Consider the following 12,971-nt stretch of genomic DNA (forward strand, 5'->3'; position numbering starts at 1 on the left):
GACTCCCAGCTGGGCATGGGCTCCAGCAGAGTTCAGAGCTCAGAGCTCCTCATCAGGAGCTGGTTAATGTCTGGGCTGACTCCCAGCTGGGCATGGGCTCCAGCAGAGTTCAGAGCTCCTCATCAGGAGCTGGTTAATGTCTGGGCTGACTCCCAGCTGGGCATGGGCTCCAGCAGAGTTCAGAGCTCCTCATCAGGAGCTGGTTAATGTCTGGGCTGACTCCCAGCTGGGCATGGGCTCCAGCAGAGTTCAGAGCTCAGAGCTCCTCATCAGGAGCTGGTTAATGTCTGGGCTGACTCCCAGCTGGGCATGGGCTCCAGCAGAGTTCAGAGCTCAGAGCTCCTCATCAGGAGCTGGTTAATGTCTGGGCTGACTCCCAGCTGGGCATGGGCTCCAGCAGAGTTCAGAGCTCAGAGCTCCTCATCAGGAGCTGGTTAATGTCTGGGCTGACTCCACATGGTCTGTGTTGAAGCACAGCAGGACACCTCCTTATCAGAGACATTTGGACCCTCAGCCTCAGAGAAGTGCAAGTGCTTTAACATTATTATGCTATGCTAGCATGTGCTAAACTATGCTACATTATGCTAGGCACATTTAGATTAGGCTAGGCTATTACATTTACATTTACGTCATTTAGCAGACGCTCTTATCCAGAGCGACTTACAAATTGGTGCATTCACCTTATAGCCAGTTGGATAACCACTTTCCAATACTTTTTTTATTAAATAATTTTTTTACATTTTTCTATATATTTTATTTATTGTTTTTTCTGTAATTTTATTTTATTTTTATTTTTTTTTGGGGGGGGTGGGTTGGGGTAAGGGGGGGGTAGGCAATTTTTTTGCTATGCTAGGCAAATTTAGATTAGGTTAGGCTACGCTATGCTAGGCAAGTATAGATTAGGCTGGGATATGCTAGACAAATGTAGATTATGCTATGCTAGGCAAATTTAGATTAGGCTAGGCTATGCTATGCTGTGTCCTCCAAACAATCCTATCAGTGAGCAGTGGGAAGGAAAATTGTTCATGCATGCAAGGTTTACTTCATAAACCTACACAAGGATAGAAAGTCAGTGTTTTGCCATTCTGAGGGAGCAGATGAAGCCATGCCTATCAGCTGTTGGTCCCTGACTGGTCAGGAAGGTAGTCAACTGAAGGAGAGGAGAAGAGAGCTGTTTGTCTTCCTCTCTCCTCTCCTCTCCTCTCCTCTCCTCTCCTCTCCTCTCCTCTCTCCTCCTGTCTTGTCTAGTTCTTCTTTAAAGACTGATTATAGAGCTGAACCTGTCTGACTTCACACTCTCTCCTCTCCTCTCCTCTCCTCTCCTCTCCTCTCCTCTCCTCTCCTCTCCTCTCCTCTCCTCTCCTCTCTCCTCTCTCCTCTCTCCTCCTCTCCTCTCTCCTCCTCTATCTCCTCCTGTCTTGTCTAGTTCTTCTTTAAAGACTGATTATAGAGCTGAACCTGTCTGACTTCACATTCTCTCCTCTCCTCTCCTCTCCTCTCCTCTCCTCTCCTCTCCTCTCCTCTCCTCTCCTCTCCTCTCCTCTCCTCTCCTCTCCTCCACTCTCTTCTCCTCTCCTCTCCTCTCCTCCACTCTCTCCTCGCTCATCCTCTCTCCTCTCTCCTCCTCTCCTCTCTCTTCTCTTCCTCCCCTCCTCTCTAATCCTCTCCTCTTCTCCCCTGCCCATTCCTCCTCTCCTCTCCAATCCTCCCCTGCCCTCTCATCCTCTCTCCTCCCTGCCCTCCTCTCCTCCTGTCCTACCCGGCCCTCTCATCCCCAGCTCTCCTCCCCTCCCCTCTTCTCCTCCCATACCCTGTTATCCCCTCCTCTCCTCCCCTGCCCTCTCCTCCTCTACCCTCCTCTCTCCTCTCCTCCTCTCCTCTAATTCTTCTTTAAAGACTGAACTTGTCTGACTTAACATCCTCTCCTCTCTCCTCTCTCCTCCTCTCCTCTCTCCTCTCCTCTCTCCTCCTCTCCTCTCTCCTCCTCTCCTCTCCTCTCTCCTCCTGTCTTGTCTAGTTCTTCTTTAAAGACTGATTATAGAGCTGAACCTGTCTGACTTCACCCTCTCCTCTCCTCTCCTCTCCTCTCCTCTCCTCTCCTCTCCTCTCCTCTCCTCTCCTCTCCTCTCCTCTCCTCTCTTCTCTTCTCTTCTCTTCTCTTCTCTTCTCTTCTCTTCTCTTCTCTTCTCTTCTCTTCTCTTCTCTTCTCTTCTCTTCTCTTCTCTTCTCTTCTCTTCTCTTCTCTTCTCTTCTCTTCTCTTCTCTTCTCCTCTCCTCTCCTCTCCTCCTCTTCTGTCTTGTCTATTCCGTCTGTAAAGACTGATTAACCTGTCTGACTTCACACACTCAAATTGCTCTACTTTTTTTTACACAACACAGTATATTCTAGATATTTTTACAAATGTAAACTTTATTGGTTCTGGGTAAAACATCTCAGCAAATATTTCAGAAAATAATTAATTATACATTATGAAACATTAAATACTTGCATTCTCCACATATTAATTTAAACTCCAAACAGAAGTCCACGAAAAAGGTTATGCTGAATTATCAGTGAACCAATTGAAGATGTCTCCCTTGTTCTCTGCGACCCACTTTATGTTGGCTTTGGTTCTCTCCAGGGCCTGGTCCACCGCTAGTGTGGCTGAACCAAAACCCTGCTCTGCATTCTCCTCAATGAACTGCTGCAACTATAGGACCAGAGAAAGGACAGGTTATTATGACAGTATTAATCTATAGGACAGGTTATTATGACAGTATTAATCTATAGGACCAGAGAATGGACAGGTTATTATGACAGTATTAATCTATAGGACCAGAGAATGGACAGGTTATTATGACAGTATTATTCTTTAGGACCAGAGAATGGACAGGTTATTATGACAGTATTAATCTATAGGACCAGAGAATGGACAGGTTATTATGACAGTATTAATCTATTTCTGAAGGGAGATCACATTTGGCCCATGTTTGGCTGAGAGTTTCTGTTTCCTAGATTATGACAGTATGCACCCTGATAAAGGTATGTTTGACTGAAACATTGTTGAGCAGGAAGCAACTGTGGAAGTCTGGGGGTTGATCATAGTCACACAGAGACACAGAAGCTCTCTAACTGAATGGGCTTTACCTGTTTAAGTTCAAACTCTGAGGAGAAGCGCCTGGTGATGCCTTCAATGAGCCGTGCGAAGGACAACGATCCACCTCCATAACTACAAGATGAGAAGACGTAAATATGGTCAGAATTCAACACATTAAAAAGTCAGTGATTGTGTCCCAAATGGCTCTGACAAAGTCCCAAGCCAGTTGGCCCTGACAAAGTCCCAAACCAATTGGCTCTGACAAAGTCCCAAGCCAGTTGTCTCTGACAAAGTCCCAAGCCAGTTGTCTCTGACAAAGTCCCAAGCCAGTTGGCTCCGACAAAGTCCCAAGCCAGTTGGCTCTGACAAAGTCCCAAGCCAGTTGTCTCTGACAAAGTCCCAAGCCAGTTGTCTCTGACAAAGTCCCAAGCCAGTTGTCTCTGACAAAGTCCCAAGCCAGTTGGCTCTGACAAAGTCCCAAGCCAGTTGGCTCCGACAAAGTCCCAAGCCAGTTGGCTCTGACAAAGTCCCAAGCCAGTTGTCTCTGACAAAGTCCCAAGCCAGTTGTCTCTGACAAAGTCCCAAGCCAGTTGGCCCTGACAAAGTCCCAAGCCAGTTGGCTCCGACAAAGTCCCAAGCCAGTTGGCTCTGACAAAGTCCCAAACCAATTGGCTCTGACAAAGTCCCAAGCCAGTTGGCTCTGACAAAGTCCCAAGCCAGTTGGCTCTGACAAAGTCCCAAGCCAGTTGGCTCCGACAAAGTCCCAAGCCAGTTGGCTCTGACAAAGTCCCAAACCAGTTGGCCCTGACAAAGTCCCAAGCCAGTTGGCTCCGACAAAGTCCCAAGCCAGTTGGCTCTGACAAAGTCCCAAACCAATTGGCTCTGACAAAGTCCCAAGCCAGTTGGCTCTGACAAAGTCCCAAGCCAGTTGGCTCTGACAAAGTCCCAAGCCAGTTGGCTCCGACAAAGTCCCAAGCCAGTTGGCTCTGACAAAGTCCCAAACCAATTGGCTCTGACAAAGTCCCAAGCCAGTTGGCTCTGACAAAGTCCCAAGCCAGTTGGCTCTGACAAAGTCCCAAGCCAGTTGGCCCTGACAAAGTCCCAAACCAATTGGCTCTGACAAAGTCCCAAGCCAGTTGGCTCTGACAAAGTCCCAAGCCAGTTGGCTCTGACAAAGTCCCAAGCCAGTTGGCCCTGACAAAGTCCCAAACCAATTGGCTCTGACAAAGTCCCAAACCAATTGGCTCTGACAAAGTCCCAAGCCAGTTGGCTCTGACAAAGTCCCAAGCCAGTTGGCTCTGACAAAGTCCCAAGCCAGTTGGCTCTGACAAAGTCCCAAGCCAATTGGCTCTGACAAAGTCCCAAGCCAGTTGGCTCTGACAAAGTCCCAAGCCAGTTGGCTCCGACAAAGTCCCAAGCCAGTTGGCTCTGACAAAGTCCCAAGCCAGTTGGCTCCGACAAAGTCCCAAGCCAGTTGGCTCCGACAAAGTCCCAAGCCAATTGGCTCCGACAAAGTCCCAAGCCAGTTAGCTCCGACAAAGTCCCAAGCCAGTTGGCTCCGACAAAGTCCCAAGCCAGTTGGCTCTGACAAAGTCCCAAGCCAGTTGGCTCCGACAAAGTCCCAAGCCAGTTGGCCCTGGCAAAGTCCCAAACCAGTTGGCCCTGACAAAGTCCCAAGCCAGTTGGCTCCGACAAAGTCCCAAGCCAGTTGGCTCTGACAAAGTCCCAAACCAATTGGCTCTGACAAAGTCCCAAGCCAGTTGGCTCTGACAAAGTCCCAAGCCAGTTGGCTCTGACAAAGTCCCAAGCCAGTTGGCTCCGACAAAGTCCCAAGCCAGTTGGCTCTGACAAAGTCCCAAACCAATTGGCTCTGACAAAGTCCCAAGCCAGTTGGCTCTGACAAAGTCCCAAGCCAGTTGGCTCTGACAAAGTCCCAAGCCAGTTGGCCCTGACAAAGTCCCAAACCAATTGGCTCTGACAAAGTCCCAAGCCAGTTGGCTCTGACAAAGTCCCAAGCCAGTTGGCTCTGACAAAGTCCCAAGCCAATTGGCTCTGACAAAGTCCCAAGCCAGTTGGCTCTGACAAAGTCCCAAGCCAGTTGGCTCCGACAAAGTCCCAAGCCAGTTGGCTCTGACAAAGTCCCAAGCCAGTTGGCTCCGACAAAGTCCCAAGCCAGTTGGCTCCGACAAAGTCCCAAGCCAATTGGCTCCGACAAAGTCCCAAGCCAGTTAGCTCCGACAAAGTCCCAAGCCAGTTGGCTCCGACAAAGTCCCAAGCCAGTTGGCTCTGACAAAGTCCCAAGCCAGTTGGCTCCGACAAAGTCCCAAGCCAGTTGGCCCTGGCAAAGTCCCAAGCCAAAGACTGGCCCACAACATGAACCTATATGGCACTACTTTTGACCAGAGGTAGTGTACTATATAGGGAATAGGGTGCCATTCTCTGGTCTAAAGTAGTGTACTATATAGGGAATAGGGTGCCATTCTCTGGTCTAAAGTAGTGCACTATATAGGGAATAGGGTGCCATTCTCTGGTCTAAAGTAGTGCACTATATAGGGAATAGGGTGCCATTCTCTGGTCTAAAGTAGTGTACTATATAGGGAATAGGGGGCCATTCTCTGGTCTAAAGTAGTGCACTATATAGGGAATAGGGTGCCATTTGGGACGTAACCACTCTGTCATGTAATGAACATAGAATGAATAACTGGCAATACATTACACTGTTCACATTAGAGGGATGCATTAAAGACATGGTGGATCCTACTCACTCATTAAATAAGTGGTCCCAGTTGGCTCTGACGAAGTCCCAAGCCAAAGACTGGCCCACAACATTACCAGCAATGTACACAATGGTGACCGTGGCATCCTGTTTACGAATCCTCTCTGGATCCAGACAGTAGTTCAGATACCTGAAACCCAAAACACACAGATCAGACCCATCCTGAATGATCCTTCAGAACCACATTGATCAAATACTACTATTTGATTCCACTGCATTACTTTTGACCAGAGCCCAACGGGCTCATAGAGCAGTAGTGCAGTACACAGTATCAGTCAAAAGAGTGGACACACCTACTCAGTCAAGGGTACTGTATATGGACACACCTACTCAGTCAAGGGTACTGTATATGGACACACCTACTCAGTCAAGGGTACTGTATATGGACACACCTACTCAGTCAAGGGTACTGTATATGGACACACCTACTCAGTCAAGGGTACTGTATATGTGGACACGCCTACTCAGTCAAGGGTACTGTATATGTGGACACACCTACTCAGTCAAGGGTACTGTATATGGACACACCTACTCAGTCAAGGGTACTGTATATGGACACGCCTACTCAGTCAAGGGTACTGTATATGTGGACACACCTACTCAGTCAAGGGTACTGTATGTGGACACGCCTACTCAGTCAAGGGTACTGTATATGGACACGCCTACTCAGTCAAGGGTACTGTATATGGACACGCCTACTCAGTCAAGGGTACTGTATATGGACACGCCTACTCAGTCAAGGGTACTGTATATGGACACACCTACTCAGTCAAGGGTACTGTATATGGACACACCTACTCAGTCAAGGGTACTGTATATGGACACGCCTACTCAGTCAAGGGTACTGTATATGTGGACACACCTACTCAGTCAAGGGTACTGTATATGTGGACACGCCTACTCAGTCAAGGGTACTGTATATGGACACACCTACTCAGTCAAGGGTACTGTATATGTGGACACACCTACTCAGTCAAGGGTACTGTATGTGGACACACCTACTCAGTCAAGGGTACTGTATATGGACACACCTACTCAGTCAAGGGTACTGTATATGGACACACCTACTCAGTCAAGGGTACTGTATATGTGGACACGCCTACTCAGTCAAGGGTACTGTATATGTGGACACGCCTACTCAGTCAAGGGTACTGTATATGGACACGCCTACTCAGTCAAGGGTACTGTATATGTGGACACACCTACTCAGTCAAGGGTACTGTATATGTGGACACGCCTACTCAGTCAAGGGTACTGTATATGGACACACCTACTCAGTCAAGGGTACTGTATATGGACACACCTACTCAGTCAAGGGTACTGTATATGGACACGCCTACTCAGTCAAGGGTACTGTATATGTGGACACGCCTACTCAGTCAAGGGTACTGTATATGTGGACACGCCTACTCAGTCAAGGGTACTGTATATGGACACACCTACTCAGTCAAGGGTACTGTATATGGACACACCTACTCAGTCAAGGGTACTGTATATGGACACACCTACTCAGTCAAGGGTACTGTATATGGACACACCTACTCAGTCAAGGGTACTGTATATGGACACACCTACTCAGTCAAGGGTACTGTATATGAACACACCTACTCAGTCAAGGGTACTGTATATGGACACACCTACTCAGTCAAGGGTACTGTATATGGACACACCTACTCAGTCAAGGGTACTGTATATGGACACACCTACTCAGTCAAGGGTACTGTATATGGACACACCTACTCAGTCAAGGGTACTGTATATGGACACACCTACTCAGTCAAGGGTACTGTATATGGACACACCTACTCAGTCAAGGGTACTGTATATGGACACACCTACTCAGTCAAGGGTACTGTATATGGACACACCTACTCAGTCAAGGGTACTGTATATGGACACACCTACTCAGTCAAGGGTACTGTATATGGACACACCTACTCAGTCAAGGGTACTGTATATGTGACTCGTTTCAGGAAACTAGGCGTCACTGCTTCACAGGAGAGCCATTTGAACGTAAACTTTTTTTTAAAATCAAAATGTGTTTTTTGGCAGAAATGCCTTCTGGAACATGTGAACTTTCATGTGCCTTAATAACATCTGTAAATACGAATAATATTGTTAAATTACGAGCCTAGTTGGTTTAGCCACGGAAAAAAACAGCAACCTTCCCGCTAGCCACGATTGGCTGAGATAATGAGTGGGCTGGACGTGCCGAAAGATGAGTTCGGATTGGTCTGCCATGTAGCACGCTTCTGTCTATTTGAGCTGGTCAGTATGTGTAGGTAATCCTGTCTAATGCAGCTTTTCTTGAAATACATTGTGTAGTAGAACTGCATAAGTGTTGCTCTCCACTTTCTGGAGGACCGAGTTTTGAAATCAGTGGAATTAGAGTATGATAGCTAAGGAGATGGAGAAAACACCTGTCTCCAGAATACATCTTCAAACTAAGGGCAACCATGGTATCTGTGAGAGAGGGAGAAGCGTCCATCCATGTAAACAGGTAAGATAGTCAAGCTAGCTAAATTTTCAGATATTACACGTTTCTAATTTTGTCAGAAAGTCATTTTCATTTCAAGTTAAAGTGTTAGCTAGCTAATGTTAGCTGGCTGACTCGCTAGCTAACGTTATAGTGGCTTGCGAAAGGATTCACCCCCCTTGGCATTTTTCCTATTTTGTTGTCTTACAACCTGGAATAAAAAATAAAAAAATTGTATCATTTCATTTACACAACATGCAAAATATTTTTTATTGTCAAACAAACAAGAAATAAGACAAAAAAACAGAAAACTTGAGCGTGCATAACTATTCACCCTCCCATAGTCAATACTTTGTAGAGCCACCTTTTGCAGCAATTACAGCTGCAAGTCTCTTGGGGTATTACATTTACATTTTAGTTATTTAGCAGACGCTCTTATCCAGAGCGACTTACAGTTATGAATACATATCTTTTTTTTATTTTTATACTGGCCCCCCGTGGGAATCAAACCCACAACCCTGGCGTTGCAAACGCCATGCTCTATCAACTGAGCTACATCCCTGCCGGCCATTCCCTCCCCTACCCTGGACGACGCTGGGCCAATTGTGCGCCGCCCATGAGTCTCCCGGTCGCGGCCGGCTGCGACAGAGCCTGGATTCGAACCAGGATCTCTAGTGGCACAGTTAGCACTGCGATGCAGTGCCTTAGACCACTGCGCCACTCAGGGTATGTCTCTATAAGCTTGGCACATCTAGCCACTGGGATTTCTGCCCATTCTTCAAGGCAAAACTGCTCCAGCTCCTTCAAGTTGGATGGATTCCACTGGTGTACAGCAATCTTTAAGTCACACCACACATTCTCAATTAGATTGAGGTCTGGGCTTTGACTAGGCCATTCCAAGACATTTAAATGTTTTGCCTTAAACCACTCAAGTGTTGCTTTAGCAGTATGCTTAGGGTCATTGTCCTGCTGGAAGGTGAACCTCCGTCCCAGTCTCAAATCTCTGGAAGACTGAAACAGGTTTCCCTCAAGAATTTCCCTGTATTTAGCGCCATCCATCATTCCTTCAATTCTGACCAGTTTCCCAGTCCCTGCCGATGAAAAACTGTGGGGATGGTGTTCTCGGAGTTGATGAGAGGTGTTGGGTTTGCGCCAGACATAGCGTTTTCCTTGATGGCCCAAAAACTCAATTTTAGTCTCATCTGACCAGAGTACCATCTGACCAGTCTCCCACATGCCTTTTGGCGAACACCAAACGTGTTTGCTTATTTATTTCTTTAAGCAATGGCTTTTTTCCGGTCACTCTTCCGTAAAGCCCAGCTCTGTGGAGTGTACGGCTTAAAGTGGTCCTATGGACAGATTCTCCAATCTCTGCTGTGGAGCTTTGCAGCTCCTTCAGGGTTATCTTTGGTCTCTTTATTGCCTCTCTGATTAATGCCCTCCTTGCCTGGTCCGTGAGTTTTGGTGGGCGGCCCTCTCTTGGCAGGTTTGTTGTGGTGCCATATTCTTTAAATGTTTTTATAATGGATTTAATGGTGCTCCGTGGGATGTTAAACGTTTTGGATATTTTTTTATAACCCAACCCTGATCTGTACTTCTCCACAACTTTGTCCCTGACCTGTTTGGAGAGCTCCTTGGTCTTCATGGTGCCGCTTGCTTGGTGGTGCCCCTTGCTTTGTGGGGTTGCAGACTCTGGGGCCTTTCAGAACAGGTGTATATATACTGAGATCATGTGACAGATCATGTGACACTTAGATTGCACACAGGTGGACTATATTTAACTAATTATGTGACTTCTGAAGGTAATTGGTTGCACCAGATCTTATTTAGGGGCTTCATAGCAAAGGGGGTGAATACATATGCACAGACCACTTTTCCATAAGTTATTTTTTTCATTTCACTTCACCAATTTGGACTATTTTGTGTATGTCCATTACATGAAATCCAAATAAAAATCAATTTAAATTACAGGTTGTAATGCAACAAAATAGGAAAAACGCCAAGGGGGATGAATACTTTTGCAAGGCACTGTACGTGTATGATCTGTGTGGTAATATTATTCGTATCTCAGAGCCATTTGCTTTGCTAGTTATAGCCTAATGTTAGCTAGCTAAGATTGAACCTGGTTAGTTAGCTACCTGTAGATTCATGCAGGGTAGTAACGTCATCAGTTGGAATTATGGTTAATTGTTCAGCTAGCTAGCTACATGTCTTAACAAAAGACTCCACTATGCAAGTATCCATTTTAATAGGGCGAGTAAAATGGTCAGAGTGAGCTGTTCTCTCATTTGTGTCTGGAATTAGCTAGCAAGCTAGCCAACCTTAGCCAGTTAGCTTGGGTGCTTGACTGCTGTTGTTAGGTCAGCTAGCTAACGTTACGTGTATGATCTGTGTAGTAATATTGTTCGTATCTCAGAACCATTTGCTTTGCTAGTTATAGCCTAATGTTAGCTAGCTAACATTGAACCTGGTTGGTTAGCTACCTGTAGATTCATGGAGGGTAGTAACGTCATGAGTTGGGATTATTGTTCATTGTTTAGCTAGCTAGCTACATGTCTAAACAAAAGACTCCACTATGTTGGAATTCTGGTTCATTGTTTAGCTAGCTAGCTACATGTCTAAACAAAAGACTCCACTATGTTGGGATTCTGGTTCATTGTTTAGCTAGCTAGCTACATGTCTAAACAATAGACTCCACTATGCATGTATCCATTTCAATAGAATGTTAATGATGTCACTGGGACAACTGTTGATAGATGTAGCTGGTAAATTCGCTCTGGCTATCTACTCTGATTTCAGAGCACTCTCATCTGAGTGTGCCAGAGCGCAGAATAACTGATCAATTTATGAACGCTCAACAACCGTTGAATATGGCCAGTGTCAGTAAACGTTGGCAAAAAAATGTAAATTGTTGCAAGTAGCACAGTTGCAGTCACCAACGCTCTGGATAATATAAAAACAGCCTAACCAACTCTGCTAGAGCGAGTAAAATGGACAGATTGAGCTGTTCTCTCATTTGTGTCTGGAAGTAGCTAGCAAGCTAGCCAACGTTAGCCAGTTAGCTTGGGTGCTTGACTGCTGCTGTTAGGACAGAAAGCTTGGATCAACCCTTAGAGATGGGTGGGGCTAAAGCTTAAGAGGATGTGAACAATGGTGAATAGGTGTAGACAAAGAAGAGCTCTCCAGTAGGTGTACCAAAACATTCAAGGGCCATTTTCTCAAAAGTGAGGTTACAAGTTTATCAACTTTCAAAGCAGAATTACGTTCCCATTGTTCCTCAACTGTAGTGTATGATATACCATTTTTTAGCTCTGAGTCTCTACTTTTATCCAATGTAAAAAACACCATTTCAAATGTTGCTACATAAGACCGAATCGAGCCGGTCAGTCACATATAAGGAATAGGGTTTCATTTGAGACAGTCTGGGTCCTCCTGACCTGTTCAGTAACCAGGGAACCCTGGTGCAGGCCAGACGTCCTCCTCACCTGTTCAGTAACCAGGGAACCCTGGTGCAGGCCAGACGTTCTCCTCACCTGTTCAGTAACCAGGGAACCCTGGTGCAGGCCAGACGTTCTCCTCACCTGTTCAGTAACCAGGGAACCCTGGTGCAGGCCAGACGTTCTCCTCACCTGTTCAGTAACCAGGGAACCCTGGTGCAGGCCAGACGTTCTCCTCACCTGTTCAGTAACCAGGGAACCCTGGTGCAGGCCAGACGTTCTCCTCACCTGTTCAGTAACCAGGGAACCCTGGTGCAGGCCAGACGTTCTCCTCACCTGTTCAGTAACCAGGGAACCCTGGTGCAGGCCAGAGCATACATCAGCTTGTCAGCCTCAGAAGCGATGGAAGCCTCTTTGTACATCCTCCAGGCGAAGTCCCACTCCTCCACCCCTCCTGCTGCAATGGCACTGCAGTACACCGTCTGCCTCAGGTTGGGGTGAATCCTGGACAATACAATGGAAAGGTGATCACCACATCAGCTCAACAAAGGCCAGAGTCAAGATGAAAATAACAGTCTTCAACACTAGGGTTAGGATCAATAACAGTTATCAACACTAGGGTTGGGATCAATAACAGTCATCAACACTAGGGTTGGGCTCAATAACAGTCATCAACACTAGGGTTGGGATCAATAACAGTCATCAACACTAGGGTTAGGATCAATAACAGTCATCAACACTAGGGTTGGGATTAATAACAGTCTTCAACGATAGGGTTATGATCAATAACAGACATCAACACTAGGGTTGGGATCAATAACAGACATCAACACTAGGGTTGGGATCAATAACAGACATCAACACTAGGGTTGGGATCAATAACAGTCATCAACACTAGGGTTAGGATCAATAACAGACATCAACACTAGGGTTGGGATCAAGAAGAGTCTTCAACACTAGGATTAGGAATCATTAACAGTCTTCAACACTAGGGTTGGGAATCATTAACAGTCTTCAACTCTAGGGTTGAGATCAACAACAGTCATCAACACTAGGGTTAGGAATCATTAACAGTCTTCAACACCAGGGTTGAGATTAACAACAGTCATCAACACTAGGGTTAGAAATCATTAACAGACTTCAACACTAGGGTTGGGATCAATAACAGTCATCAACACTAGGGTTAGGAATCATTAACAGTCTTC

At 46.3% G+C, this 12,971-nt stretch overlaps 1 protein-coding gene across 2 annotated transcripts in view; it reads right to left on the reverse strand.

Annotated features, from left to right (window-relative positions):
* Positions 1-2,390: 2,390 nt before the first annotated feature.
* LOC121555653 (aminopeptidase N-like) overlaps positions 2,391-12,971 on the reverse strand; it is a 79,360-nt gene continuing 68,779 nt past the window's right edge. Inside the window, exons 17-20 of one of the 2 annotated variants that reach the window (XM_041869476.2) lie at positions 12,103-12,270; positions 5,843-5,983; positions 3,128-3,209; positions 2,391-2,690 (exon numbers count right to left, since the gene is read on the reverse strand). In XM_041869476.2, coding sequence (XP_041725410.2) covers positions 2,538-2,690; positions 3,128-3,209; positions 5,843-5,983; positions 12,103-12,270 — 544 coding nt within the window. In that variant the 3' untranslated portion in view covers positions 2,391-2,537. The remainder of the gene's footprint in view (positions 2,691-3,127; positions 3,210-5,842; positions 5,984-12,102; positions 12,271-12,971) is intronic. The other variant, XM_045212773.1, reaches the window with a different exon arrangement.

The sequence above is a fragment of the Coregonus clupeaformis genome, unplaced genomic scaffold (assembly GCF_020615455.1).
Source record: "Coregonus clupeaformis isolate EN_2021a unplaced genomic scaffold, ASM2061545v1 scaf0050, whole genome shotgun sequence".
Taxonomy (NCBI): Eukaryota; Metazoa; Chordata; class Actinopteri; order Salmoniformes; family Salmonidae; genus Coregonus; species Coregonus clupeaformis.